We start from the raw sequence: 27,909 nt of genomic DNA on the forward strand, positions 1-27,909 counted from the left end.
TCATCATTTGTTCCAAGGTGTCCGCCAAGTATCGGTCTTCTTCCTGTATTTCCGCCACCTCCTTTGGGTCCATCATCCATATTTGGTCGTACACATTCGTGATGACGATAGCTCTTCTCCTTTTGTCGAATTTGTACTTGCAGCAAGTATGGCTCATGCCAAGATTGTCAAAAGTGATTACGCGTACAAAGTCCAGCAAAGCTTGCCGATCTTCTCGATACGAGGCATCCAGAGTTGCGGAAATCACCTGCCACATGTTATACGTCGTCCAGTCCCATCGGACGTAACCATTGTCTCTTCGCCAAGCTGAGGCGTATTTAGAGGCTGGACTGCATCCTCCACGTGAGCAATAGCAGTTGCAACTATCTCTTGACGTGTCTGAAAGAATTTTGCGAAGAAGGGATCGATTTCGGGTGCGGTAGACGCCAATCTGTCGCGAATGGACGTCCCATATAACGTTGCTTTTCTGGCCAAGCGCCATAGCCAATCGATGAAGAGTAGTGGGAGACGAAGAAGTTGAGGTGATGGTCTTGTCCAACCCATGGTGGAAGACAGGCATGGCATGCTTCGTGTTAAGCCCGTGATCTTCAAACCAGGCAATTGAATCTAAGAGATCGTTAGGATACTTGTCGAAATAGGCACCCAATAATCTCATGGTTGCCAGCGGGGTGCATCCATTGAATACGGAATCAAACCCCTCGAAGCCAGAGCGGTATAGACCTTCAGCTAAATCACCATTCATGACCGGAGAATGGTAAATTGATCCAGGGCGAACTCCCTGAAACATTAAAGGGATATCAATGTTGTTGACATTGAGTGCCTGAAGAACTTCGAAAGCGTTCGCTTGAAGCATCGTTTGTTGCCTTGTACCTAACCTGGACAGTTCTTTTGCCGTTAAATACCTCCTTGCAAAAAGCAACATTTCCCTCCTGCGAGTGGCTAGCTGATCACATAACACCTGGATCATCTCTTTACTCTGATAGCAAGCGTCGGAAGTATGAGGATGACCAAAGAATGTGGCACTATTCTCAAGGTCGATGCTAGCTCCCAGCTCAAGTAATAATCTGACGGATTCTGTCTGATGTAGGAGCACGGCCGAGTGAATTGCGGTAAGTTGTGTGGCATCTTCGAAGTCAATGATTTGCCGACAAGCATCACCGGCCAGTTCGAAGAGAATGTCGAGTCCTCTGGGCCAGTATACAGACACGTGGAGAGGGGTTAGGTCATTGTGGCATCGCTCAGCAACAATCGACGAGGGTGTTGTCATTAGGATCCTTCGAAGAGTCGTTTCTGACCTCTGAAGAAGTGCAGAGAACAAGGCACCATATTCAAAACCTTTCAACGTTATTTTCTTGCAGATACCTTGGTGGAGAAAGCAGATATGTGGTGTGTGGATCATACTTACCATGAAGATAACCTGAGAAACTTTGGTAGATATCAGGTAGAGTCTGGATCTTGATTTCAGAAGTAAAAGCATCGCCTTGCATTTCTCTGCCATTTCGTATGGCATCGATGGATAAGGCACCTATTTCGAGTAAATCTTTTGCGAGTTCGAATGAGCCCGATGCCAGCACATCTTTCGAAGTCCCCTTTGAATACTCAACACGCCGCCTTCTGCGAAGCTCAAGAAGCCAATGCAAAGGTGATCTAAAACCATAAAGTTAGGAAATGTATCTTCGGTATCGATTTAAATTGCGACTTGATCTCACCCTTGGTTCTTGGTAGCTTGATTGAGAGGCACGCCCATGAGTGCGAGCTCCTTCACGAATTGTGCCCAAATAACAGACTTGCTATCAGACCACGAGTGCCCACGCACATTGATTGCCCTCTTTTCAAGTTAGCAAAGTTGAAGAGAAGAAAATGGTGCAACCACGCAGGGTTATCTTACATGAAGAAGGTTTTGGTCCAAGGTGTTTATATCAGTTGGCCAGGCTCTGCCGCTCCTGAATAGACACCGCAAGTCCTTCAAAGCTGACTGAGTCTCGGTTCTGAAATCTTCTGTCGTGATGTCTGGGGTTTTCCAAACTAGTTCACTGACCACCAAGAAAGCAGGTGCTTCATTAGGTACCATTGACTGGGCAACTAATTCAGGTTGAATTTGGAAATTTCGATAGACCATTTGTTGTGAATATCGAATTTCCAATTTCCAAGACAATAGGGTGCTGAAGAGCTGGAGTGTCCCCTTGATGGTTCGTTTGTTAGAATTCATGAAGAAGAGTTCGCAATGGCTGTCGTGCTTCGGTCGACAATGTATGGAGAAGTCTCGCCGTCCTAATAGAGAGCCAGCTCTACATGAACATCCAGAATCTTGAGAAGTCTCGCCATGCCTTACTTCTGCAGAAGGCAAAGCCTTTGGTGGATTGCATTCGGTCCTGGTACGAGATGATGCTAGAGCCAAACTGTCTGTAGAGCAGCTTGTGGTGGCATTTCCACTTTTGCTGGCGCTCTGCGATGTTATTCTCAGACTCTCTACAATATCTCTCAGTGAGGATGGTGAAGAATTTGCCGAAATGCTTGCGGCTACTAGGCTTCTCCTCGAGATCACAGCTGACGAGTGTTCCAGCCCAGCTAGCTTTGCATCGACCACTCTTTCGAGAGCAGGCAACAAGTCAGCTACTTGGCTTGCTGTCTTTTGATTTTCGGACATGATAAGAGACACCAGTTTGGCGGATTCGGAGACTGCAGCTTCTCGTAACCCATTGGTGAGATCACTGGAAATCACATTAGAACTCACAAAGTGTTTCAACGGGATATCTTACGACATACTGGTTAAGCAGGAGCAAATAATTTGTCATTGCGGTGTAGAACTCTTGCATCTCTGCCTTCAGTTTCTCAAACTTGGTCTTTTGGAAGGGGTACTGCAAATGTCTCGTGGCATCTTTGCCATATTCCTTGAACCCTCTTGGCCCTGGTGGCCGGGTTTGCTTCTTGGCAAGGTTTTCAAATTCCTGGATGCATCCCTGACAGGCACCAAAACAGTTCTTCAAGGACGCCGACAGCGCTGAGTCGACTTGATGACTTGCTTGTAAACGAGTCTGGACCAGCTGAAGGAACGAGTCTAGCCTTTGCGCATGACTCTTGAGGTTGATAATGTCAATGTTGCGGGACCTGCAATCTTGGCAGAAGGTGTTTACGCCTTTGCAGACCGTAAGTCCGAGCGAAATCAGACCGGCAACGCCACTGGATACCGACAGAGGGTCCATGATTTGACGACAAAGACGAGTTTACGTGCTGTTGTCTTGATGGTTTCGAGTCCGCGATAGTTCTTTCTCAAGCGAGAGGTGGATTCGGAAGGGAATGAGACTGGTGCAACGACTTGAAGGAGAATGACAGCCTTGTTTGAGGAGCATTGGAGTTCACCATGTCATCAGGCTGTAGATTATTCTACGTTGCCGGTCTGCCCTTTCGTCTGACACAGTAGGTCTGTTACCCCGCAAATGCATGTTGGGACGCGATGAACGGTTGCCTTGTTGCTTTCATTGGATTGGGTAGATTTCTCAAGACCAATGATAAGTACATCCTGTCTGCGTCGTTTTCTTGTTGGCGGTGGCCGACAATGCTTAAAAAGCTCACAGCAACATGCATGTTGGTTCACTTGAGTACCTAGATCTAGACCAGACATGCCTTGCACGAAACCTTGAGAGGACAGCCAAGTGGACTGCAAAAAATATATGTGATATGTCGGAAGAAACGACAGACTTTTGCCGCCACAGTATTTCGAGCTAGCGGAGTAACGCAAGATACGGAAAACAACACGCTGAATTGGCACCTCGCCCTTCCGAAAGAAAAAAGAAAAGGTGGCACAGAAAGTAGAAGAATGCAACTATACTTCTCGTTCGTGACAGGGAAAACTGCCACAATCGAAATTTTGCATGGTTAATAAGTTCAATTCTATGATGGTATCTTTTCACTCTATCGAAACATGTGCTGTACAATCTTTTGCCATCCTCCCAGTGCTATGTGTAAGGCACACCCACTCCCATTATCGCTAGAGCGTGCTCTTAGTGAAATCGAAAAGCCGAAGTATTTACTCGAGGTCGAAAGAGCGGGCACCAGTGTAGTGCTGGACAACAGCGTTGGGCTGGTTGGAAATCTCGAAGTCGGAGTTGGGGAGAAGGTGGGAACCAGTCTGGTTGCTGCTGGGGGTAACCGGCTGGGAGACGGTGAGGGTGAGACCCTCAGCGCTGCGGACGACGTCGAAGGTGCGGGAAGAGAGAGTGCAGGTGCCCTCCTTGACATCAGGGAGAGTGCCGTCAGTGTTGCCGGGGACGAGAGCGGTGCAGTTGACACCGGTGGTCTCCATGGTACCGGGCTGGATGACAGTGAATCCGTAACTAGAAGGTTGTTAGCATGTGTAAGAGAGGGTCACAGAGTTGTTAATACTTACGAGCACTGGGTGCTGTGGGGAATGCAGTCGGCACCGAAGTTGGTGACCTTGAACGTAACGTCACGCTTGCTGATGGCAGCAGCGGCGGCGACGGAGGCGGAAGCGAGAAGAGTGGCGAACTGCATTTTGAAGGTTGTGGTTTTTGTGATGGGTTGGTGATTAAAGAATAGGTTGGTTTGTGAGTTGATTGTGGTTATGATTAGATGAGTTGATTGTGTGTGATACAGAACGAAAGCCAGATGATAGTTTGCGAAGTTGTCAACCTTATATATTACTTTGATTGCAATTGAATCTTGGATAATACGAGGAGTCGGGAGGCTATCCACCGGGGCAATGACGATCGCCAACGGCGATCGGTGGACCCCGGTACTGCCGAACTCGTATTTGACCCGACTCCCGAATTAGTCTTGAGGTGAAATGTCATAGCCTCCAACCCCCTATATGACGTCTATTATGCAAAATAAACAACGGAAAAGTCCACTTCCAATTACTCAACAATAGCTCTACCCAATTTACAATTTACAATTTCCTGCCATGCGTAAAATAGGAATTTCTGATGGAGAGAGCGCGCATAATGAAACACATCAGCCGCAACCCGTTACATGCAGCATCTCCAAATATGAACTACCAAACGATCGCAGCTAAGGTTGACCATGGCATAACATGGAAAAGGAGCTTTCCAACTTCAATTGCGGGCATACCTAGAATTCCCTCAAAAGACCCCCAGCCTTAAACTCCCGCATGTCCACAATAGATCCAGAAAAGCCCCCCTAATGACGGGCTCGAGGTTTGGCAGCTCATGTTGTATGATTAGACGAACACTCGTACGCATAGCCTTTTGATTGGACCACCCCACAACTTTCCCCGCCTTGAGGCACATGATGGGACGATTGTCAACTTTTAATCTATCTATTTTGGGCAGCTTGCAGACAAAGTCACCCCTGTCGCGCGATCATCACTCTCCCCAACCTCGGAGAAAACTAGCTCCCCGGAGGCTTCTTTTTCAGCCCAGAAGGTTGAGCGAGCGAGCCTTACGCACGCCAAGTTTCTTCCCGCGGCTCAAATGAACCGGGCCAAATCCGATTTCCCTGCGCGCAGCGTGCAGTTGGCCGACCCCACTCTCCCTGCCAAGCTTGGAGCGTTGGCATGTCGGTGGCAGGGGTCTCCACCTATGCATGACTTGTTGCACGGCCGAAATCCTGAGCGTGGACTCTCTTGAGATCATGATTCGTTGTCTCTGTTTGTGTTTACTGCTCGACCATTCACGCTGCTTGAAGGTCGTAAGAGTATTATCAGCCTGGAGTTCGAGAGGTTGCCATCGGCTTCAATTCTGCAGGAAGCCGGGAAGCGAAAGAGACGCATCGTTCTGCCGCTTGCCAACTGGTTTGAAGGGGGCGCCGATTAATCGTGACTCGAACCCACTGGGCTCAATAGACTTTCACGTTTGCATTGACAGGTGCTGAACAAGTTATCCAGCTCATTATCTCGTGGCGGTGAGACCTTCACCGATCCTCTCCCTCGCCAGTCTGCGGACGGTGGTCCACTGAGTCTATACGAGATCCACCACTTGTGTCAAGGGGCCATGGCAATGGGCGATGAGACATCGCTAATGGCACAGTGACACGATAGACCTCGCCTATGTGGGCTTCGCGGCTAATTTCTGTACCCAAGGGAGAAAAGGGCGCCAGCACGTTGAAGCAATTCTCGGTCTTTGGGCGCTAAATACAAGGTAACGTAACGTTGGTTGAGTCGCCGGGGGAATTGAGTCCGGCCAACGTCTCTGAAAGAGCATGTTCATGACGTCGATATCTACTTCGTATCCGAATCTGGCAAGACTCGGCTCCCCGTTCGGGGCGCCGGGGTATTCGGGGAAAGGTCTAATGCGGCTTTGGCGCGGCCCGCGACGCCACTTCCTCGATCTCAGGGTTCCCCTCTAACCGAACTTAGGATCAAAGCGTGGAGCAGCGATAGAGTAGCGCACATTTGGGTCCGCGCCGGCCGAGTGCTTAAGGGAGAGGCGCAAGCTTCTGCGAAAACGTTTTGATCTGCAAGCCACAAGATGTTGGCGGGTGTCCTCGAAGGCAAGAAATTCTAAAAATAAGAACGTGTGAAAGAGGCTCAGCTGGAGCCTGAGAACTCAAGTCGAAAGTGCATTGGTCACCCTCACAGAGATAGCCGATTTTAGGTCTCCCGCGGGCAGCGAAGCTTCACCTTGCAGAAAATCCAGTTAACTATCCACAGCACACGAGTCACGCCAATCTATGGCACCACCATTGTTCCTTTCCTTACCTCTATAGCTCATCCAAGCACTTGTCAGAGATGCTGCGTGGTCATCTTTACCAACACAATGGTATCAACTTATGCCTGTCTAACTTCTCTGCAGTCCCGCAGGGACAGCGGACGAATCACTCCAGATGTGCAGGATTTCCATCATCGTTTATCCCTTAATTCTGCATCTTGATTCTCCATTTACCTTCACCGTGGTAAATACATCTTGCTGGTCGCCAGAGTTGATCCAAAAGAGATCCTCATCTCTTCAGCCCATTCAAGATATATGATGCGCCAGTATCAGGTCGTCCTCGAAAGTTGCCTGACAATCTGGCTCTTTCTCTTCCAACTTCGATGATTCTTACTACCAGTAAGTCATTCAGATCATTGCCATACATGGCTATCATCCCTGGGAAAGAGCGATATCGAAACATCACTACCTCTAGTCTAGGAGCTGCGAAAGTGAGGCTGATAGCAGACCGTGTAAGTTGAAGGATCTATCAGCTGTCAGCTGGATGCCGATCGCAGCTTCTCAAGTTCTGTGGCAGTCAGCTGTAGAGAACCTGGCACTACCGGGTGGCTAGTCTCACATTCTCTCCCCTGATGGCATGGTCATGCGGCCGATGACTTCACGATTGCGATCTTCTTTGTATGAACGGGCCTCCTTGCGACCTTCAAACAACTCTGCTAGATCCGGTGAACCAAATGATACTCGCACAAAGAACCACTGTAACTATTAGTCGCCGTAATGGTGTGAGGAGCCTCCACGACGGTGACATGTCAAGATGAATTGGCTGCCTATGTATAACAGAGGTCTTACAAGGCTTCCGCTCCAACGCGGCACTGGCCAACTGACCCTGATGTCATGATCAAACGGAAAACTTTTTCCCTACATGTCAGGTCAGCTAGCGCAGTCAAAACGTTGAACTTGTCGCTGACCTTGGGCTTCACTTTAATGCAGCCTCATTGTCTTAACTCAAGGGCGCACTGCCGAAAACCCCGTCAGCACTGTCCCAGAGCACACCAACACAAGTGTTACTAGTCACAACGTAGTAACAGCATCCGACACTGACTTGGGAACACACTCTCTGTGGTAATAGAAGCCTTTTGAAGAGCCGCTAGATGCTTGTGTCTGTAGTTTGGTACAATTCACAACCAGGCAGCCCCGAACATTGAATGCGATGTAACTTGTGGCCACTGGCTTACTGCATGACCACGTCAGATTTGCGCAATGACCTATTTCAAGTGAGCCAAAGACTCTCCAACTTTTCAAGAAGCTCGTTCCAAGCTGATAGCATAGCACCGCGCCCCTTTCCGTCCGCTGTTGCCTCAGCAGTCGCAGCGAAGATGAATGAGGCTACAACCACATACAGAATCAATGTGCAAGACCTCCAGAGTTACCCAAGTTTGTTTGATCCCCTCCATTTTCGGAGTGGGGGCAACATCATTTGAGTCTAATCAAGGTAAAAGTGAACTGAGTGGACATCGTGAACCCTCATCCTCCACAATCTCAACCCACGAGCACACACAACAGCATCTGCCCACTCGCTTTCCAATTTAACTTCCATTCTCGTCGCCAACCAGCATCCGAGTCACCAACTCGAATCACCAACACCCAGCGTCGATGGTTTAGTGGTAAAATTCTCCGTTGCCATCAAGCAGCGTCGGGGAGCCGGGGGTTCGATTCCCCCTCGACGCATTCTTTTGCTTTTTGCTGCGTTCTGGTACCTGTGAGATGTCCCTTCAAGCTGAAAAGCTTGTCTGTGCCCTTTGGGTCGTCAATTCACGATATTTCTCTGGATGGGAAAGTGAGTGACGTCCCCATACGTACCTAGATGGGCGTTTCAGTTTCGTGATATGTTGCTTGCGTCCCGTCGTCCTCTCAGTGTGAGCTACATATACTGCCAGGTAGACCTTTCATTTGGTATCATCTCAGCAAGAGAAATCGGAGGAACTTCTATGGACGATATTATTGTTTGATGCTTAATGCTTTGACGAAAGTATGTTAGCCATCCGCTACAATTTCACGTACAGGGCGATTTGAGTCATCAAGAATCAAAATAGACCTTCAGGCTTATGGATAAAACTGACAAGACCGGATTTGACATCTCTTCGCAGCATGACTTGGTTTTTGTCTTGCAAATTACGCTATCCCAAGGATTCTGGAAAAATGGACTTAAGGGGCTGGGCCCCGAACATGGCTCAGATCAAGCCCCGTGAGCTTCATCCTCATGCTGAGCAGCGAAGCTCTTTTGTTCCTTCCTCCATAATCAACCTTCTTCATGGCACGTCCAGATCAATTACTTCCAGCCACCCATTACATTTGTCAAAAGTTGTTTCGTCACGAAGAAGGCCCGACGGCGTCTCAGGGCGACACGGCAACAGTTATATGCTTAAAACCGCCTTATCTGTGAAGTCTATAAGACGGACCGCCCGGGCGTATGCGTTGCCAGTAATAAAGCAAGCAGTGGAACATAAGCGACTGATTATCAGTTTCTAGTGGATAAGAAAAAGGCAAAAACAACAGGAGCCGACCAAGGATTGAACGCAGGAGTCCTGAAGAGTACGGAGAATCACGCAATAGTCAGCACTTCACGGCTTTCACCACTCGGTCACCAGGCCCGATATTTGTTGTTAGGATGAGAAGGGAATACTCTGGCTATAGCCCTTCGGCTTCCGATACTACGATGATTCAGTGACGTACCTGTCACGTATTCTTGGTAAGATATCAGACCTTACGAAGTTCAGAAGGCAGTCAACGGGAAGGAGCACCCAAGCGGCATGCTTCCTGCCCAATCTATGTTTTTGCACATCACTCATTCTAAAGAGATACAATCATATTACAACTTAGATACTAGAATATAAATACGCGTACTGATTCGAGGTAAAAGAATGCTCTGCGGCCGTCTTCCCCACCCTCACACATCAGGGGAAAGTCCCTAATGCCACACATTCTTCACCGAAATCCCGCCCCGTTGCCCGCCGCACGAGGCAAATTAATACCATGTGCAACCCATGGCAAATTCACCCCGCCATTGTGTTTCCCGGGTGCGGTGGAACGTTCCGCACCACCGTGCTGAGCGACAGTCAGCCTATCTGGCAAAGGGCTGAGACACAACCCTGGGCGAAGCCGCGGAACCCTCCGGTTGCAGCGTGCGCGTGAGGCGTTCCGACAGCTTGCATGCCAGAGTTAAAGACTAGCGGATCTAGACCGTCGTAACCGAGTGGGGGATTTCCACGTTTCCCCTAGGTGCCGTCAGATTAGCACATGGCGCGGGAAAGGTGGCATGCGGACTACGGCCAATCAGATGTGTAGGATTTCCAAAAACCAGAGACATTTGGATTCCAGCTGATGAGGGGGAGGAGAAGTGATTGGGGGATCCTCTCGGAAACGCACATGTGCTAGATTGAAGTAGGCCATAAGTTGTACCTGCATGTAAGACTCCCTTAACTTTTCCCGTGACCTCAGTCCCCGAGGGACGTGAGCATTGTACGACGGACTTACCCCTAAAAGTCAGTATCTGCCATTGACTCAAGAGCACCAGCCGGCTTCTCCAGTGAGGAATCCAAGGTACTTTGGCTTCGCAAGACCAGGAATTCCACCACAAGAGACCTAGGGACTTCCATTTCTCTAATTGCCGATGCGGCTTGGTTGCGGGCTTCAACGTTCCGGAAGCGGACCGGCGCGTGCCCGCTGAGCTTCAGCCGCAACTTCCTAAGGCCTAGAGCAGGATATGAGACAATCGAAAACTCTCCATCGTCTTTTCTAGTATCGATGCATTATTCGCACGATAGGGTCTCTAGAAACCCCTACTGCCTAGAAGGTGGCGTACGTTCCCTGCTGGACCTCACAGTGAAGAGATAGGCTACAGCGTCTCATCTTTGTTTGCCGGAATGAAGGCGGCGAGCGGATCGGAGTGCCACACAACTTACAAAAGCAGAGAAGCGGAAGTAGAGAACGCCTCACTGTCAGCTTCGAATGCGGCTGATGCCACTCAGATGATACTTCCGAGCTTACAGGCTGTGGCGTTCGACGTGTCTTATTCACACTTCAGCTCCCCAACTGAAGCCATCAACAGTCAGCTCGTATTTGCGCTTGCGGAATTCTGCCTATCTGTTGCTCGTGTAACTTGTGCTTCCATTTGCCTTCATTTAGATGCCATCGATAGTATCAGGAAAAAACTACTTAAACATCCATTCTTCTCATCATCGTCCCTCATCCATCTCACCACACAACTCACCTTCATCCGTTACTTTGAAGAACCACGCATCCAAAAGCACATTTGCAGTCATGGGTCTCCCCATCACCACCTCCGCCTCAATCAGCGTCCCAGAGGCCAACTCCTTCGGAGCCACCGTCCTCCAGCCACAGGCCGACCACAACTCCAACGGCCGTGGCGGTTGCCCATACCTCGCCAACGCCCACAACAACGGCACTCCGGATACCACCCATGCCAACATCACTCAACAAGCAACGCCAGCGGCACCGGCGCCGCCGTTGGGAATCTTGAACAAGCTGGAGAACCGCACTTTCACCGGCAGGGGCTTCAACACCATCTTCCGCCCTCACAGCACCACCTCTCCTACTGCATTGCATGTCACTCCCGTGTTGGAGCCGCCTTTCATCCCGGACAACATCCTCCAGCTCAACATCACGCACGAGACTCAAGTATTCGCTCCCGGTCTCGGAGATGTCCCCAACCGTGGGCTGCTGAAGCAGGAGGACATCGAACTTAACGGCGTTCCTTACACCCAGACCATTCATGATATTACAGAGGCGGAGACGAAACCTCCCGTCATCCACTTCGAGCCCGGTCTCTGGATGCACGTTCCCGCGACCACTATCCCCAAGCTCAAGACCTCCCTTGCTCGCATGGCTTCCATCCCTCATGGCACCACCATCAACGCCCAGTGCTTCTCGGAGCCATCTTTCAGCCGTGGGAAACCAATCATCCCCAAAGTCGACATCACTCCCTTCCCGGTTGGCGGCGGTACGCCCTTCCCCTTCCCCAGCCAAGACGTAGACAACCCTGCCACCTTCCGCCTCCCCCAAGACCTCAATCCGTTCTTGCAAGCCCGTACAATCACCAAAGAAATGGTCAAGGACCCCAACAGCGTCCTGGAGCTGGCCAACAAGGGTAAAGATATCATCGAGAACACATCCTACAAAATCACAACCAAGCCCGAGGGAAACAACCTCGGCGGCGGCACCTCCAACATCGGCTTCCTCGTCGGCGACGGCCAACAAGCCCTCGAACTCCCCAGCCGCGCCAACGCCAACGCAACCCGCATGGAAGCCCAGTACTGGATCTCCACCGTCCGCACAAAGATCCACCTTGAGCCGTGGAAGGGGCCCTCGGAGCACCAGCGGTGCAAGCACTTCTCGCCGCTGCCCCTCCGCGAGGGCGAGGAGGTGCCCGTCTTTGAGGTCCACTTCCCGATCCCGCAGGCAAAGACGGTGACCGTGGAGTATACCCAGCTTCAGTACACGCAGAATGTCACGCTGGACTTTGCGGGGCTTAGCTGGCCGCATGTTACGGTTGGTACGCTCGTGCAGACGAGTCCCACCGTGGTGCATGCTTCCGTTTTGAACCAGAAGGAGGGATTTTGAGACTTGCATCTGGGAATTCATCAATTTTTACTAGCCAATCACTTGTGGAGGATTTCTTTTGTACACTTGGGGCCGGCTGGGCTTTGTTGACTGAGCTCATGAGAAAGGAAATTTGCAGCGCAGAATAAGAGAGCTTGCTAACAGCGGCGAAGAAGTTGAGATAGCCGGAGTATGCCCCATAGATAACCACCTAATACAATTTGATATCCCCATCCTTGTGTGCCGTCATCTGATTCTCTTACTGGAGCTGCTTATTTACCAGCTTCATCGTCGTCGAGGGTTCAAGATCAATGCATACATATACATAACTATGTTTGAAGTCAGAAGGTGGAGTAGCACCTTTTGTTGAAGGCAGTGGTGGCCCTATGGAATAGCATGCATGGTACACCTGCCTTAGGCTGTTTTTATTCATTTTGCTGCACTAAGTACGAACTATTGAGGGTTTTTGTTGGAACCGATCAGGTGTGATATCTATCAAAATAAGATTTCTACTTTCCGACTTGCTGCCTAATAGCTATCATGTCCTATAACTTTCCAGATTCGTCAGGAGCCGCGATGTAAGGCCAAGCCCGTCTAGTAGTCAACATTGGGGAGGCGATCTCTTATCTATTCGAAGCCCCGTGTTGTATCACGTAGCCCACCAGTGTCTTGCTATGTTTCACTCAATCAGAGGTGCGTCTTTACTCCGTCGCGCTTCCTAGAGGTCGCTCGGCTCTTCTTTTCATGTAATACAGTCATGTTACTGCGATCTGTGCAAGTCTTCTGATCTGTGACCTCACTACCCTGGTTCGTGGGCAATGGGACAAGGCGGCCTTGACGTCCTGAACAACACATGATTTGCACAATGTCCACGTCAAATTGAGTGTGAGGTTATGCATCTTTGGGTGACCGCGTCTTGTTGAACGGACCACAGTTGCGGTTGATAAGACGTTAACGGTCAATAGAAGCGAGCTGAGGTGGTACTCAAGTCTTAATAGAACAAATCACGTAGTAGTAACACTTACCGGCTCGGGATGTAACCAAGTTGCCTAGGTACCAGTGACCTCCACGCCAGGAATATCTTCCGTCCCGTCATAGAGACATCCCGAGACTGACGCTACCATAAGCTGAGGTCGGTGGCACAGCGTCACCAAATCGCCGTGTCAGCAGCGCACGAATATGGCACCAAAGAAGCCAGACTTGCGTATACTAACTAGAACGGCTTGATATCCTTTCGAGGGGATCTATGCACTGACTAAGAGATTCCTGAATGTCACGTTTCCCACATTCTTCTCTGGGCTTGAAAGTTGAGCTCATTATGATTATATAGCAGCCCCTACTTCTCGCTGAGTAGTTGACTAGGAATTGATTCCTCACTCGCAAGCTAGTTTTACCTTGCAGCTAAAGCACAATTCACAATTCTCCATTCTGTCTTCTCAACAGCCATGGAAGCCAACGAAGAACCATCTCAAGCTTTGTCTCCGGACACTTTTCAGCAACGAGCTCCGCTGTTGTTCTCTAACCAGTGCTCTTCGCAGAGTGCAAGTGACTTGAACCAGTCGGCATCGCCTCGTCCGCAAACTTCGTCTTCATCATCTCACCCAACCTCTGCCGCCGAGACTCATGAAACGAGACTGTTGAGGCCCGAAGCCGAGATGATGGCGAGCGAGATAAGCCCAATCTCGCCTCAAGCGACTTGTAGCATCAATATTAACTCTCATCAACATGACGATCTCTTGATACCAGGCACCGAGATTCGAAGGAAACCTGTCAGTGTCACCATTTGCACTAGTGCTCAAGAGACTCCAGAAGGACCTGGAAGAAGCCCGCAACCTACGACTGGTAGTGCTGAAAGTCTTGATGAAATGAAGAGAAACTCTGAAACCATGAAGCCAACTTGGAAAATATGGGCTCTAGAGATATCCTGCATCGCACTGAGCACGGTTCTCTTAGCCGGTAAGTACCAATGCCCGTTAAGAAGCTCTGATCACTACTAAGCAATTTTCGAAACACCAAGTTATCATTGTTGTACTCCTCAAATACGATTCGCAAAAGCAACCGAACTGGCCGCTGGATGCTACACTGAACTCGTTCCTCGCATTATTCACCACCTTGGCGAAGGCTGCCTTCATGGTACCCGTCTGCGCTTGCATCAGCCAGTCACAATGGGCCTGGTTCAACAAAAATAGTGTAACTCGACCTCTCTACGACTTCGAGGTGATAGATCAAGCAAGCCGAGGGGCCTGGGGCTCCTTGATACTACTCTGGCGATTCCGATTCCGGCATTTTGTAGTTCTGGGAGCGCTCCTCACCGCTATCAGTGGTCTGACATCGCCCATTACACAATTATCGATCAAGTACTCACTGAAAGAAACGCCCGTCGCAAAAGAGGCAACAGAAAGCCAAGCTACTACGCGAGTTGTCCGAGATCTAATGTACCCCAGAGATAAACTCGAGTCAGCAATCCGTTTCGGCGGCTACCAAACTTTCGTCCTAGATTATGAGAATTTTCAGAAGCCTTTACCTTATGCTGATGTCGACACTAACGCAACATTTTGTTCAACAGGCAACTGCACATTTGATCAATATAGGTCCCTTGGGATCTGCGTAAAGATGGCAAACATAACATCTTTCCTGAAAGTTGAGAAGTTCGAAGACGGAACAATGACAGAAACACCCGTACTAGCCGACAGAATTCTCCCAAATAGCAGCGTTTGGAAGCTTTCGCTTCTTGGTGGTTTTGAATTCGACCATCAAAGCAAAGCAGCATTGTTCACAGATATACTGGACGGCAACCACACGTTTGCATTCCAGCACAGCCCAGCTCTACTTCGAGCAAGACTTGCATCATTCTTTCTGATCTACACTACGCCAATACTTACCGAGGTTGACAAGACCTGGTGGCGGTCTAGAGACAAAAGTCCAAACCTGACATGGAAGGAGGCATGGACTCATGTCCACAGTTTCGAGCATGAGGCCGTCGAAGTTCTCTTCCACCTTTGTGTGCAATCTTATACCACTACAGTCCAGCTAGGTAGAGAGCAAACCCTCATTCAGGACACTTTTACCGAGCCCAGTGGCAAAGGCGACCAAGCATTTATCGATATGGAATGTCCATCGTTGGTTCGAAACGACTCGTATGCATGCATGACTAGGCCGAACCGCTGGAATGAAACCCTTAGCCTCAAAAGTCCGACACGAAGTGGAACTCATTCAGTCAAGCCGCTTCGAACCGAAACTGAAGACTTCAGTGCGAGTTACCACGCGATGGAACTGATCTCCCAATTATTGAGGACTTACTTCGCAGGTCTTGGATTCGTTACCATGTCTCCGGCTGCCAATGGATTTCTTCCACTTTATACCAAAGGTTCTCAATTCTTAACTACACTTCACACCTCAGTGTTGTTCTCGCGATCCAACATACAAAACTCTGAGAGTCGAAAACTTTGCCTCGAGAATATTTACAAAAACGCTGCCACCTTATTGTCTGCTTCGTAAGTCTAGACCTGGTTGCTTCCAGGCTTGCTTATTTCATTATGCGGCAGCTAATCTTGGAAGTAGACTCCGGATGAAACGGCCCTACGATCAATGGACGAAAGGCGTATTCAGTGTTCCCGGGCGGGCAACAACAATGGCCACATACGTCAATATAAGGTGGCCTTGGGTGATATTACTCGCAGCCGATATCGCGGCCGCAGCAGTTTTTCTTGTCATTACAATCGTTTACTATACGGGAGGCTCAGATTCAGATTATAAAGACCTCAAAAGCTCGTCGTTGGTCACTCTTGTCGCTCTCGGTCCAGGCTGCCGCACTGCGGTGGGTGGAGGTCTACAGGCTGTGGATGCCATGAAGAAGCTCGCGAAAGGGGTTCAGGTCCAGCTCATAGGGAGCCAGATTGTGGTCGCTGAGGATACGGCAGAGAAGACTCCCTCACAAGAGACGTCGTGCGGCGTGTCCGGCGCTGAAGAAGGTGTTCCCAGGGAGATGGATCGTACTCAGGGGTAGAAGCCATGGTGGTCAGTGTTTTCGAGAGGGAAATAGGAAGCATGACTGCACGAAGGCTTGCGGAAAACTTTATCGCTACGCGGGTACTTAGTTAGCGGTGGCCGGTGCTCTTCCTGTGATGATTGAGAGTGGTATTTGGGCTGATGGGTCTCTGAGGGCTGAAGCCAGGTGTAGCCCCCGCTTACGCGTAACGATCATTGATAGTACAGGTACAATTTGGAGAACGACATTGAGTATGGCATGATGTACGACCAAGGCTGACTCTCTCCGTTGAAACGGGCGGAACTTTGAGCGCCGCTGTGCCAAGTGCCGAACTAGGAGGCTCTCATGTCGGATATTCAAACTTGACAGCTATTTGCCAAAAGCGACGAGCTTCAACGTCAGTGGGCTGCGTAGGTCCGATGCCATCAGGTTGTCAAAAGTTTTTTGTTCTTAAGGTTAGTCTAGGTATTATTTGCATGTAGAAGTTCACCTTTCGCGAATATCTCTGTACGTAATTAGGTACCTACCCTTTGATCTTACATGTGAGTATGTACGTATTATTTTCCAAATTGATGCTTTCTCCGGACTTTTGAGCCAATATAGGGCTTGTACTAGAGAATCTGTATCTTTAGACTGTTTAATTGTACTTTTCGTTACGTACTGATTATTTGAAGTAGCGCTCGGTAAATGGACGGCCTATAGTAGTTGTCAGCTCGGCTACGACGGTAATGTCGTTAAGGTGAGAGCTACCTAAAGTCACGCTGCCGTACTTTCTCAACCTTCTGAACTGCGCCATGCCGGACTTAAAAATCCTGAGATTGTCGAGGCAGCTGTTAAAGGGCTGAACAGTCGGCTGTAGCATACAACCAAGACGGTTGACAAAGTGGTGCTAGGCGGGCGGACCGCCCTGAGAAGACGGCTATGCCTCTGCTAGCAATCACTTAGTGCGAATTGCTGTAATCTCTAGAGACCACGTCCGCTATCATGACCGATGATCAACTTTGTATACATGCTGATCGTGTGTCGCCGTCTGAAGACATAAAAGAAGCGGACCCCGTTCCCCTTCCTCCTTCAACACACTTCGGCAGCCAACTATGTCCTCTTGAAAGGATACCCTCTGCTAGTTCATCAAGCTTTGGAAAGCCAGGCGCATCGGGATACGCCAAAAGAATGGCCATTGTGTTGTTACGCAGGCACTCAGCCAACTCGTTTGAGCAATGATGGGGTTGCATAGGCTCACTTGTATCATTAGCAACTACGAACTACTTGATTGGGACATGCCCAGGGCAACCAAGCCTCGTCGCCCTCTATGTATTCCTCTACGAAACGCCCGAAAGAGCAGCCTATCAAGAATGAGCAGCAGAACGATGTCACCGCCTCTTTCCACTATGCCTTTGCGCAAGAGAAACTTCATCGCGAAATGGGATCGGAACATATCAGCCGCCGCACACTCCAAGCTGCAGTTGAGTCACTCCATCATGTTGCTTCCTCAAAATGGAAGAAGCTGCAGGTTCTCTGCCTAAGGAAAAGAATCCTAGCAATCCTGCGCTGAGAGGTGTCCCTTTTATACGTCTCAAAGATTCAATTCAAGGTCTGGATTTGGTAGTGACTCTTCTCGAGAGGAAGGTACCACTCTGAGATTAACAAGGCGTCTACACTGAGGTGAGCATCACGGCAAGTTTCCTATGATCACATACATACTATAATTCGGTAAATTACTTCAGAGCACCAGGCAACCACATTTGGACCTTCATTCCACCTCCCATCTCCCTCCGGTCTTCTAGAAAGGCTACATATTACCCCTCAACTCTATCCCCGGACGAACACAGGAGGCGCCCGTCTGGGCCGGGGTAAGGTCAAAACTGTATCTGCGCAGATGGCCAGGCTGATTCAACTGAAAACAGATACTTGAATGAAGTCGAAACTGGCTTCAATCAAGAAGCGCGCTGTTCCAGCCCGGTCAGAGGCATGGGTTGTTATCCCCCTCCCTCCTCCTTCTCTTACAAGAGTCCCAATGTTTTACTTTGGATGATCGCAGAAACCTATCAAAGGATGCTGATACTGCGAGGATCAATATGTATGTTAAAGGCTTGATTTTGAAGTACGCTCCCCTATCTCTCTACTTTGCACCTCTCTCCCTTTCTAGAACACCATGTCCAACACCACCAGCTCATCTCAAACCCAGCAAAACACTCCTCTCATCCCCTCCTCCTCAACCGCGCCTCGGCCACCGGCGGAACGTGGATTGGGGTATCAATTATATATAAATCCGCACCGATGCCTACGCCTCTCCTCTCCCGACGTCCCTCACTTTAAAGACTCCCTCTTCACTCCAGTCCCTGCACCTCAATCACCCTCCACGGAATCCGGTTATTACTCAAGTCCTCACCTCCACAGCGACACGAGCTTCTCAAACACACCTCGCATCGCCATCTCTCTCACCGAAACTCAGCCACGAAGCCCACCTCCTTCACACTCGCCCTGCTCTCTCTTCCCTGTCAAGATCATCAACCTCAACGCATACTAACAACAGACACAGATGCCCAAACTCCCCCGTTCTGAAAAGAAATCAAACCCCAGGCATGGAGAGAATTCAACAGTAAAAAACGCCTGGCGACATGGGAAGAAGAAACACCCTCCCTCCACATCCAACTCAGCAACACAATGCGAAGAAAAGAGAAACAAGGAGCAAGTGTATGTGGATGTGGATGTTCAAAAAAGTTGACAATTTTTCTGGGTGCAATCGCTAACGATTATACATTTTTGATAACCGGGGGGAATAATATTGGGGCCAGTCTTGATGAGTGAGGATGAGGATAGCACACCCCAACCACCTCAACTGCCTTTCGATTTTTGGATGTGAACCACGGCTCTGCCGGAACACAGTCTAGGAAATGTTTGGATGTTCAATAAACAAGCTCCTCTCCGTTCTGGTTCGCAGTACAGCTTCTGAAAACACAAAATCCCCGTCACTCGGCGCGTCTTCCACGGAACCTCCATAACTATCAAGTGACGCGCACAGGTCGGATCGAGGATACGGTTGTCGCTGAGTCGAGAAACTGCGAGAGGACGCTCGGTAGGGTAACAAAGAAAAACCTGGACCGCGGTGCTGCTCTCAAGTGCATTGCCTCCGAAAGACAATGCAGTTGTCTGGTGGGAATATTTTGATAAATACATCTAATTGATCGGCCGATGCTGTGAATAGAATTAAGAGACTCATAACGTCGTTGGAGGCTCGCCTCGCGGATGAAAAGGGGGTATGTTAGTATGATGCAGACACGGGATATACGGAGAGGTGGATAGCAAAGTCGAGCGAGGCTGGACACATGGTAGCGACCGCTCACATGACCAGACAGCAGCCGCAGCCTCCGCTCTTCTTCTTCTTTTCGCCGCCCATGGACATGTTGGCCGCAGCGGAAGGTTGCTCGGGTACGCGGACGACGGTCTGGGTCTCGGCGGGCTGCTGGGGTTGCATGGTCGGGCTCAGTGGGCCACGAGGGCTCGGCAGCGGGCTAGTCTGGGGTTTATCGGAAATTTTGGGCATGGTCGAGTACGAGTTGGTCTGCTTGATGCTCGGCGACGTGGGGCTCTGCGCCGTGGGGCTTTTGGGAGCATCACCTCTGAGCGGCCACTCGTCTTGCTCCTGCTTCTCTTCTTCGGGGGGTGTGGTACTAGATCCAGCTTCGGGTGGTTTGAGAAGACCGTCTGCCGTGAGTGGACGGAACTCCTTGTCGTAGATGCTTCCATATTTGCCCTCTCGTTCCCATTGCTCCTGCTGCAGACGCTTGGCGACCGTCGGGAGCAGTTGCTGATCAGGTGGCAAACGAGGGTCAGGACGGTAGGATCCGACCATCCATGGCGGGTCGCCCTCTGGCTTCTTGACACCGGGAGACAGATCTCCAGATCGCGTTGTCGGTCTGTTCCCAGATATGCTGCTTGTAGAATCCTTGCCGCCACGTGTCTTGGTCTTTCCACCACCCTTGATCTGAGTCGAGGTCTTTCTGGTGGTGCTAGAGGTGCCGCTGCCTTTCCGGGGAGAGATGTCGGTGTTGTTACGCTTTGCGGGTGCCAATGTTGACGTCGCGCCGAGCGTGTTGGCGCTACCGCTCCTCGGCCTCGGTTTCGGGTAGGCTATCGTCTCGAGCTCGCTACCGCCACTTCGTCTTCGTCCAGAGGGCGCATTCCTCTCCAAGTAATACTCGGGGATAGGGGCCGGGCTAGCCTTGGCGACGGGGATCTTGGAGCCGCTTTTGTTCTTGTCACTAATGGAAGTCCAGTAGGCGTCATCTCCTTCGACAGCGATTTCCTCAGGCCGCCGAAGATCCCAAGAAGGCAAATCCATGTCCGGTAAAGTCTCTTCAGGGACTCTGCTTTCCGGCGAAATTGAGCTTTTCCTAGATCTCGGCAGAGGTATTTCGTCGTCTGGCGGGGCGGACGTGGTCCTCCTGGAGCTACCGTTGAGCTTCTCCTCGCTACGGCCTCTGCGCGGTTTGCTGCTCGCACGCGCCCGCGGCAAGACAATGCCTGCAGCCTGGAGCTCCTGACTCTCAATCTTGGCCAGCTTGTCCCGGTGAATCCACTTGTCGTCGTCAGAGACGGGTATGTCGTTCGTCGACCGCTTCTCCTCCGACCCAGCTTTCCCCCCAAAAACATCGTCCGCAAAATTGCCCGATTTCGACGTGTCATGGTCACGGCGGTTTGTCCTGTCCCATGATCTTGTGCTTTTTGTTAGAGATATGTTGTCGTTCGAAGCCTTCTTTCGTGGGGGAGGCAGAGGCTCAAAGCCGTATTCGTAAATGTTCGCCGAGCTGCCGTTTTGCGATAGGGGTGGTCGGCTGTTTTGATCGGTTCTATCCAAAGACCTTTTGTTTTGAAGGTTCTGCAAAACTTTGTCAGCTCATTTACGCGCAAGTAGCCTGGCCAAGGCCAGTTGCAAAAAAACCGCCATGTCGCCAGGACTGAAGCTATCTTACCTCTGTGTCTGCTGTTGTGTAATTATTCCATGCGCCTCCGTTTCCGTGGCTGCTACTCGGGGGCGTGATTGTGTTGGCCGTCGCTGACGCGGCGGACATGGCGGCCATCGCGTGGTCTGGAGAGCTGGAGCGCCAGCAACCTCCAGACTCTGTGTGTATGTGAGCTGGGACGAGGTTGTCGTCAGGTCCAGCAGCAAGGCAGGTCTCGTGATGTGCGTGATGTGTGTCGAGCCAAGGACGACAAGATGGGATGGCGGTGCTGCAACAATGGCAGTGAAGAAGTGAAGCTGGAGCTGGCGGCGCTGTTGGACGAGAGCGGGAGATTGGGATTGGGTCGCCGGCTTTGCGTCTAGCGTAGTGGTAGCTCTTCCGGCAAAGCGGATTATTAGGAGGCGCTCACGAAGCGCGACGGTAAGAAAAGGTCTGGGCCAGGACGATCAGGGTCAGGGTCGCCTGGTGTGTGTGTGTGTGTGTCGAAACAAAGGAAAGCGAGTAGAGATAGCGTCAAGGCGGGATGTAGCAACCAGAGGACGGGGTCGGGAGAAGGAACAACGAAGGTGGTACGTGGTAAAAGGGCTGTCGAATCGAAATGGGGAAATAGTATGGAGGAGAGGGCCTTTCAGCGGGAGGCCATTCGCAGCGGCGAGTGCGGTGGTGGGAGGTGGTGGTGGTTTGACGAGAGCTCTTTGGTGCGTATGGCTATGGCGTCCAGTCTCCTCTCTATGTCTCTGTTGGTGGCCGCTCTCAGCGTGGATTCCACAGTGCCGGAGTGCAGAGCAACGCAACAGGAGGGAAAAGAGACACAAAAGCGAGACAATGGACAAAGACGGGGGGGAGTGAATGAAGTGGATGGGAGAGGAGAGGAGTGGAGGAAGGCCGCACAGTCGCACACACAAGGTACAGTGTGCAAGGCAGTGCCAGAGTTTTGGCGTTCTCCCCCATTGCAGCAGTACGTATCTATCCGATTCTTGACACTAGTCCAGTAACAGACTAGCTCTTTTTACATTCGTAGAAGCTGGTTGGTCAGGCCCCAGGGCGATCCAGGAGAGCAAAGACCCACATGTGCAAGGCGTGGGATTCCCTCTTTCGGGGAGCCGCGGTCGCTGATAGGAAGAAAAAAAACCAAGAGATGGTTGAAGGTAGCGAATTAGAAAGGGGAGAAGAGTTCTGGGCCAATGCAGGCCGTGAGATATTGGAGGGGTTTTTCTGTTAAGAATGAGAAGAGGGAGAGGGGGGAGACTGGCACCGTATTACGGATAAGATTAACAAGATATGCTGCCGGGAGTAGAGTTGCATCTGGCAATTTTCATCCCAACTGTGCATTTACCTTTGGGCTCCCCCAAATGTTTCTGCAAAAGATGACGGATATGCTCGGACTGAAAAGTTGGCTCGGCTAGTATCAGGTAGTCAGCAAGAAAGATGTCACTCTCGTCATTCGATAAACAGTTTATGAATGAGGGGAAGGAGGAGGGGCGAGCAGCTGCCTACACGATGTACTGCGTACCTTGGCTCACCATACAGCTAGCTGCCCATTGCGCTTGCTGCTTTGCCGCGTCTCATTGGGTGACAATGGCAAAGACCACCAACGACCGCTAGATGCGCTTGTCACCGGTGTGTTCTTCCTCCCGACAGACAGACGCGCGAATGCGAGGCGCATGCGAGACTTCTGCGCCTCTATGCCTCCCAAGGGCCAATGACGGATGCCAGACGTCTATCCAGAGATTCTAGACATATAGAGAGGTCCCGTGCAACGGCCCACATGTTGTTCGTGTGACACTGACGCTGCATCGCAAACCAGACAAAGAAAGGTGTCAATGGCATGGCGTTGATTCAGAGGGAGCAGTCTGGGTGTCTGGGAGAGACAGGACGGGAGGTCAAACCGTCAAAGGTGCTGCAACACCGACAGGTGAGTGGCAGACAGGCTGCAGGCGCATACTCCCTGACTCCATACAGGTGGAGGGAAGGGATGCAGTGCTGTCAGTGCATCACTTGCGCTCGGACAGCTTGCTCTTTGACTTGCCTCTGGCTGTCCTCCCTTGGTTCGACATACTGAGGCTATTCCCGTCGTCAAAATCGATATTGACGAAGGGTTCCCACAACGGAGCCGCAAGCAAGCAATGTACTCCGTACTCCGTACGCATAGAAAGAAAAGGAGGGTGACCCCTCATCATCCAACATAATGAGTCCCTCGTAATTGCGGTGGAGTTGGGACCGTTGAAGAACGATGGGTCGAACGGCCGGGAACGGGGTGTGTTGCACAGCAATGCTTGGAATGGAACGTGGGTTTGGTCCCGTTGGTAGTCCTGTTGGAATGCCAGCCGCGGGCACTTGCAAACGTTTGGTATGGCGGATATGCTTAGCATAAGTGATAAGCCAGACATCGTCATCTGTCAATCCAGGCTCATCCCATCCAGATCAGCTCAGCTAACCAGGACCCAAATTCAACGTCACCCATACACAATACCCGTCGGGCCGTCAGCGAGATCGGACTTTTGTTGACTTTGTTTATTTATATCCACGTCGTCGTCATTTTCATGAGAGAGTTCATTCGGAGGTGTGTTGATGCCAGCTGGAATTGTGTTTGGGATACAGCAGTATGCGTGAACAAAACTAAAACCTCAGGCGAGCAAAAGTTGTGCCCGGTTCCCTGCTTATGTAAGCCAGTCGCCCAGGAAAGCGCACTGTGCCGGCACCATTCTAGACCCTCGAGGCCAAAGACCCCCCGGCACTGGTCATTTGCGCCTCCTGGCGGCCCTGGCCCAGGCAATCAATCCCAGAAACGGCCAACCAGGAATCTCAACGGTCTGTGTGCTGTGCCTCCTGCTTCTCAATTTCTCAATTTCAGGTTCTCGCTCATTTTCTCCCTGGGAAATCTGGAGTGAGAACGTAATCTCTCGGTCATCTGCCTCTGCAGTTTTCCCCCGCCACTGGATTGGGTATTTTGCCTGGCTGCTAGTACTGCAGTTCACGAGATCTTCACGATAGGAAGAGAAGGTGGCTGATGCTTTTTCTTCCTTTTCGTATATGCGCTTGAGACGTTTCCAAACCCCCCATTTCGGAAACTTTGCTTTCTTTTTCGACCTCGCTTGCAGGCCGTTTTGTCTCTCCATCTGACCATTGGCATGATACCGACTGCCGACCATTTCTTCTTCCAAAGCAGCAAGCCTACCTCTCTGGATTCACAACCAAACTCACCTCACAAGTTTCCCAAAAAAGTCGCCAACTGGGAGTGCGAGTCAAACGAGATCCCTTCACCGCCGGTATGGCCAATGGCGGCGCTTCGTTTCTCCTGGGATCTCGCATGACAGAGATGGGAGGTACCCCAGTACCTCACCGGCCCCACATCCGATGATTTCCCACATCTCTAGCCAACCACATGCACCCTACGACTACGTACCTTGGCTACGAACATTGAAGGCATCAATCTCACTTTCTGGTCCGCCATATGAAATGACACGGAGCGGTCACACCGAAAAGGCGTTCATCCATTCCACACATTGAAACCCCCCCTTATTTTTCCTTCTAGAAGAAGGACCAGGCTCATGATCTCATCTCTCGTCGCCTTCTCCTCTGCACCTTGGCTTTGAAACTACAGGGGACCCCGAATTCCCAGATCGTCCTTTCCTGATAATTTCCGAACGAATCAGGCCGCTGAGGAGCAATTCACGAAGAAATATACCATCTGCAAGGCAGCAGCTTCCAAGCTTTGGAAAATCGGCGGTACTGGAAGGAATCTCGGGCTACGACATACACCACAGATTGGAGGAAGGCGGAACGCACGGCCTGCGCGATCCAGTGCCGGGCTGCCTTTTCGTGCTGTTGAATTATCCCGACCTGTTTCAAGTGAAGCACTGCGCACAAACATCCTTATTCCGATTCATTAATACAGTCCGTCTTTCTCGACCCCCTATCTTCTCACGTGCCTCTATACTCGCTTCATACTGTCCTTGGATATCCTCACGTCACAAAAATACGGATAATCCGGATATCTTGGCCTTCATCAACTGCACAGAGTAACTCCTTATCCCTATTCAGAACCTTACTGCAGTCTCCTCCCCCTAATTTACCCTGGTACCACCACACCCCGTCCATTGAATATCAAATTATACCAACGACACGCGGTCCGAACTCTCCACCGGCCCCATCATCTGCCGGCCGCTACTCACCTCTCACAACCCGCCCAAGCACGGCCCCCGGTCCATGACTGGCCCCTCCAACGTCGCCGGGATCATGGACCACACCGGCACCTCAGACCACCTGCAGCCGCATCCGCGAGCGCAACGCCAGCCGGTCCTGCGGAGGACCCGGTTCGTCTGTGTCTCCGACACCCATAACACTACCGTCAAGTTGCCAAAGGGCGACGTGCTGATCCACGCGGGGGACTTGACCAACCAGGGCAGCTATTCCGAGGTACGTGCTCCGTTGGTGCTGTTTCCATAAGTTTATGGGAAGAGAGAGACAGGAAGGAAGTCACTAGCTGTTGACTCAGGTACTTACTTATTCGGGGGCCATGTGGGAGGCGCTCGGGGAGAGATGAGCTATTCTCCTATTCTCTAGTAGTATCTGGGTTCATCGTGGCAACAGGATAAACAAAATATGGACTCGCCAGTGGCGTTTACTTGCTTATGAATGTACCTTATTTGAATAGTGTAACTGACGCCATCACCAGTTGTCGAAGGCAGTTCAATGGCTCGAAAAAGCAGACTTTGAGACAAAAATCGTCGTCGCAGGTACGCACAATGTCGGTCCCCCTCAAACTTCTTCACCTTGAAGGAATACACGCTTCATCCATTCACGCCAGAATACTGACCAAACGCCCGCCCAGGGAACCATGACATAACCCTAGACTCAGACTTCTACACCCAACACGTATCCCACTTCCACAACCAAACACCACAATCCCCCCAAGACTGCGCAGCCCTCCTCACAAACTCGCCCTCAATAACCTACCTCGCCCACGAAACAGCAACGATCCGCCTCTCTTCCCCCTCAGGACCACAAACCTCCTTCACAATCTTTGCCTCACCGTACTCGCCACGCAATGGCCTCTGGGCATTCGGCTACGACGCGCCCCAGCACGGCAGCGTCGGCGCCGCGGTAAGTAATCTGCCCACGCTCTGGGACGATATCCCCCTCGAAGCGGACGTCGTGGTGACGCATACTCCGCCACACACCCACTGCGACGAATCACGCGCCCGGCGAGCAGCGGGATGCGAGGCCCTGAGACGGGCCTTGTGGCGCGTCCGTCCGCGGCTCGCTGTCTGCGGACACGTTCATGAAGGGCGGGGCGTCGAGAGGGTAAGTTGGGACGTCGGGTGCGGCGGCTCGGCGTTCAAGGAGGAAGGTGTTGAGCGCTGGAGTGATCCGGGGGTTGGGAACAAGCAGTCTCTCGTGGATCTGTCAACCAAGGGCGGGAACCCTCTCCGCAACGATGGGTCGCATCCGAAGGAGAGTCCATCCGACGAGGATGTGAGGAAGGTAGTCTCCGGTCCGTCGCCGGTCATCCCCGGAACGACGTCAGAAACCGCCGCAGAGCCGGGCCTTGGCACCCGCGGCCTCGGCGGCGATCCAACATCACCCCGCACCGACGTCGCCGCACTCGCTGGACGTCTTGGCCGACGGGAGACGTGCGTCGTTAACTGCGCCATTATGGCAAAAAGCTATCCTCACGTCGGCGGCAAAACGGTCAACAAACCTATCGTCGTGGATCTAGATTTGCCCGTTTGGGAGTGGGGTCGCGATGGGATGCCGCGGGTCGTGTGTGCGGATTGAGGGGAGCCTCATGAAGGCAGGGAGGCAAGTAGGCAGATGCCTTGTTTGGGTAGGGTGCTGAGGCTGTGATATCGACGTTGCATTGGCGACGAGGCAGACGGCGGGGCAGCTTTGGTTGTTGATGAGGCGCCTGCATGGTGTTGCATATCGGTGAAGGGACGCATTCTCGTTCGACACAGGCTTCAGCCTGCGTGAAGTGCTGCCACAGCGGGAATTATGCAAGGCAGCAGGCATCTAGAACAGGTCAGGCCCTTGAATGTCTGCCTCTCTGGCGACAGCAACAAATCTCGGTTGCAGTCTATTATGCGACTATTCGGTGACCTTGACGCCTATCATTCGTGGCGTAATGGGCAATTTTTCCAGACATTGCCGAGTTTACCTACATGCAGCCCTTCATCGCTCGACTGCATTTCAAGGGACGTGACTACAGGATTCGTCGACGCTTCACCTTCCTTTTGTCGACATCCGTGCCGTGGGTCTGCATAGAGGCTGCTTCTTCTCAAACCGACCTCATGCCAGACAGGGGACTATCAAACCGCGCGAGGCGTTGAATCACTAGATGAGCCACATGTGATACTCCTCTTCTTCGATAATAAACTACGGGCATGAGAGGCTGAGATTGCTTAATGCTCGCCGCAATAAGAGGACATACCTGAGAACCGTTACCTCAATCATCCATAGTGGGGTATCGAAGCGAAAGCCATTGAAGAAATGACGATCATCACCAAGATCTAGGGTATTGTGCACACATTCACAACAAAATACCATCGACCGATCCAGTCCCGCCGGATTGTCTGTTGGTCTCTGAGGCAAAGGCCTCAAAGAGGTTGTGCCTAGTCAATCATCTCTGCCGTGACCCTATAAATATCCTGCCACAGATTCCTCGAATAGGAAGCCTCACCAGCATGAGCATGAATTTGCCCTCTGCCCC

The 27,909-nt window shown here is 51.2% G+C and overlaps 8 protein-coding genes and 1 non-coding gene across 9 annotated transcripts; 6 read left to right on the plus strand and 3 right to left on the minus strand.

The window, feature by feature from the left end:
- Nucleotides 1-2,723: 2,723 nt before the first annotated feature.
- Nucleotides 2,724-3,203, minus strand: BDZ83DRAFT_780174 (uncharacterized protein; the record flags this gene model as incomplete). Its single annotated transcript, XM_060515529.1, has 1 exon — nt 2,724-3,203. One exon carries the CDS (start codon nt 3,201-3,203, stop codon nt 2,724-2,726), a length of 480 nt encoding a protein of 159 aa, XP_060363912.1.
- An 824-nt stretch (nt 3,204-4,027) lies between these two features.
- BDZ83DRAFT_579917 (hypersensitive response-inducing protein) lies at nt 4,028-4,512 on the minus strand (the record flags this gene model as incomplete). The annotated part of the gene is made up of 2 exons (XM_060505294.1): nt 4,028-4,334; nt 4,388-4,512. 2 exons carry the CDS (start codon nt 4,510-4,512, stop codon nt 4,028-4,030), a joined length of 432 nt encoding a protein of 143 aa, XP_060363913.1.
- Nucleotides 4,513-4,741: 229 nt separating this feature from the next.
- On the plus strand, nt 4,742-5,169 carry BDZ83DRAFT_624932 (uncharacterized protein). Its single transcript, XM_060508472.1, has one exon. It carries the CDS (start codon nt 4,944-4,946, stop codon nt 5,118-5,120), a length of 177 nt encoding a protein of 58 aa, XP_060363914.1. The 5' UTR covers nt 4,742-4,943; the 3' UTR covers nt 5,121-5,169.
- A 3,104-nt stretch (nt 5,170-8,273) lies between these two features.
- BDZ83DRAFT_t169 lies at nt 8,274-8,354 on the plus strand. The gene has a single exon. It is a non-coding gene; the product is annotated as a tRNA-Gly (tRNA).
- A 2,076-nt stretch (nt 8,355-10,430) lies between these two features.
- On the plus strand, nt 10,431-12,709 carry BDZ83DRAFT_624935 (uncharacterized protein). Its single transcript, XM_060508473.1, has one exon. It carries the CDS (start codon nt 10,812-10,814, stop codon nt 12,264-12,266), a length of 1,455 nt encoding a protein of 484 aa, XP_060363915.1. The 5' UTR covers nt 10,431-10,811; the 3' UTR covers nt 12,267-12,709.
- Nucleotides 12,710-14,131: 1,422 nt separating this feature from the next.
- Nucleotides 14,132-16,251, plus strand: BDZ83DRAFT_579897 (uncharacterized protein; the record flags this gene model as incomplete). Its single annotated transcript, XM_060505291.1, has 3 exons — nt 14,132-14,201; nt 14,263-15,739; nt 15,807-16,251. The coding sequence occupies 3 exons, from the start codon at nt 14,132-14,134 to the stop codon at nt 16,249-16,251; spliced, it is 1,992 nt and encodes a 663-aa protein (XP_060363916.1).
- Nucleotides 16,252-19,491: 3,240 nt separating this feature from the next.
- Nucleotides 19,492-21,481, minus strand: BDZ83DRAFT_371098 (uncharacterized protein). The gene is made up of 2 exons (XM_060502634.1): nt 21,207-21,481; nt 19,492-21,112 (listed from the first exon to the last, which is right to left on the minus strand). Exons 1-2 carry the CDS (start codon nt 21,312-21,314, stop codon nt 19,574-19,576), a joined length of 1,647 nt encoding a protein of 548 aa, XP_060363917.1. The 5' UTR covers nt 21,315-21,481; the 3' UTR covers nt 19,492-19,573.
- Nucleotides 21,482-24,137: 2,656 nt separating this feature from the next.
- BDZ83DRAFT_624938 (uncharacterized protein) lies at nt 24,138-24,946 on the plus strand. The gene has a single exon (XM_060508474.1). The coding sequence runs from the start codon at nt 24,329-24,331 to the stop codon at nt 24,509-24,511; it is 183 nt and encodes a 60-aa protein (XP_060363918.1). The 5' UTR covers nt 24,138-24,328; the 3' UTR covers nt 24,512-24,946.
- A 490-nt stretch (nt 24,947-25,436) lies between these two features.
- On the plus strand, nt 25,437-27,281 carry BDZ83DRAFT_741767 (calcineurin-like phosphoesterase; the record flags this gene model as incomplete). Its single annotated transcript, XM_060513093.1, has 3 exons — nt 25,437-25,616; nt 25,876-25,936; nt 26,032-27,281. The coding sequence occupies 3 exons, from the start codon at nt 25,437-25,439 to the stop codon at nt 26,976-26,978; spliced, it is 1,188 nt and encodes a 395-aa protein (XP_060363919.1). The 3' UTR covers nt 26,979-27,281.
- Between the last annotated feature and the right edge of the window lie 628 nt (nt 27,282-27,909).

This window comes from Colletotrichum acutatum (genome assembly GCF_030867785.1).
Source record: "Colletotrichum acutatum strain CBS 112980 chromosome Unknown BDZ83scaffold_59, whole genome shotgun sequence".
NCBI classification, from domain to species: domain Eukaryota; kingdom Fungi; phylum Ascomycota; class Sordariomycetes; order Glomerellales; family Glomerellaceae; genus Colletotrichum; species Colletotrichum acutatum.

Excerpts from the sequence above, each read along its gene's own strand:
- BDZ83DRAFT_371098 (XM_060502634.1), bottom strand. The coding sequence starts at position 21,314 with ATGGCCGCCATGTCCGCCGCGTCAGCGACGGCCAACACAATCACGCCC. Across the intron at positions 21,113-21,206 it reads ACACAACAGCAGACACAGAG|AACCTTCAAAACAAAAGGTC; the intron begins GTAAGATAGCTT and ends AAAGTTTTGCAG.
- BDZ83DRAFT_624938 (XM_060508474.1), top strand. The coding sequence starts at position 24,329 with ATGATACCGACTGCCGACCATTTCTTCTTCCAAAGCAGCAAGCCTACC.
- BDZ83DRAFT_624932 (XM_060508472.1), top strand. The coding sequence starts at position 4,944 with ATGGAGAGAGCGCGCATAATGAAACACATCAGCCGCAACCCGTTACAT.
- BDZ83DRAFT_624935 (XM_060508473.1), top strand. The coding sequence starts at position 10,812 with ATGCCATCGATAGTATCAGGAAAAAACTACTTAAACATCCATTCTTCT.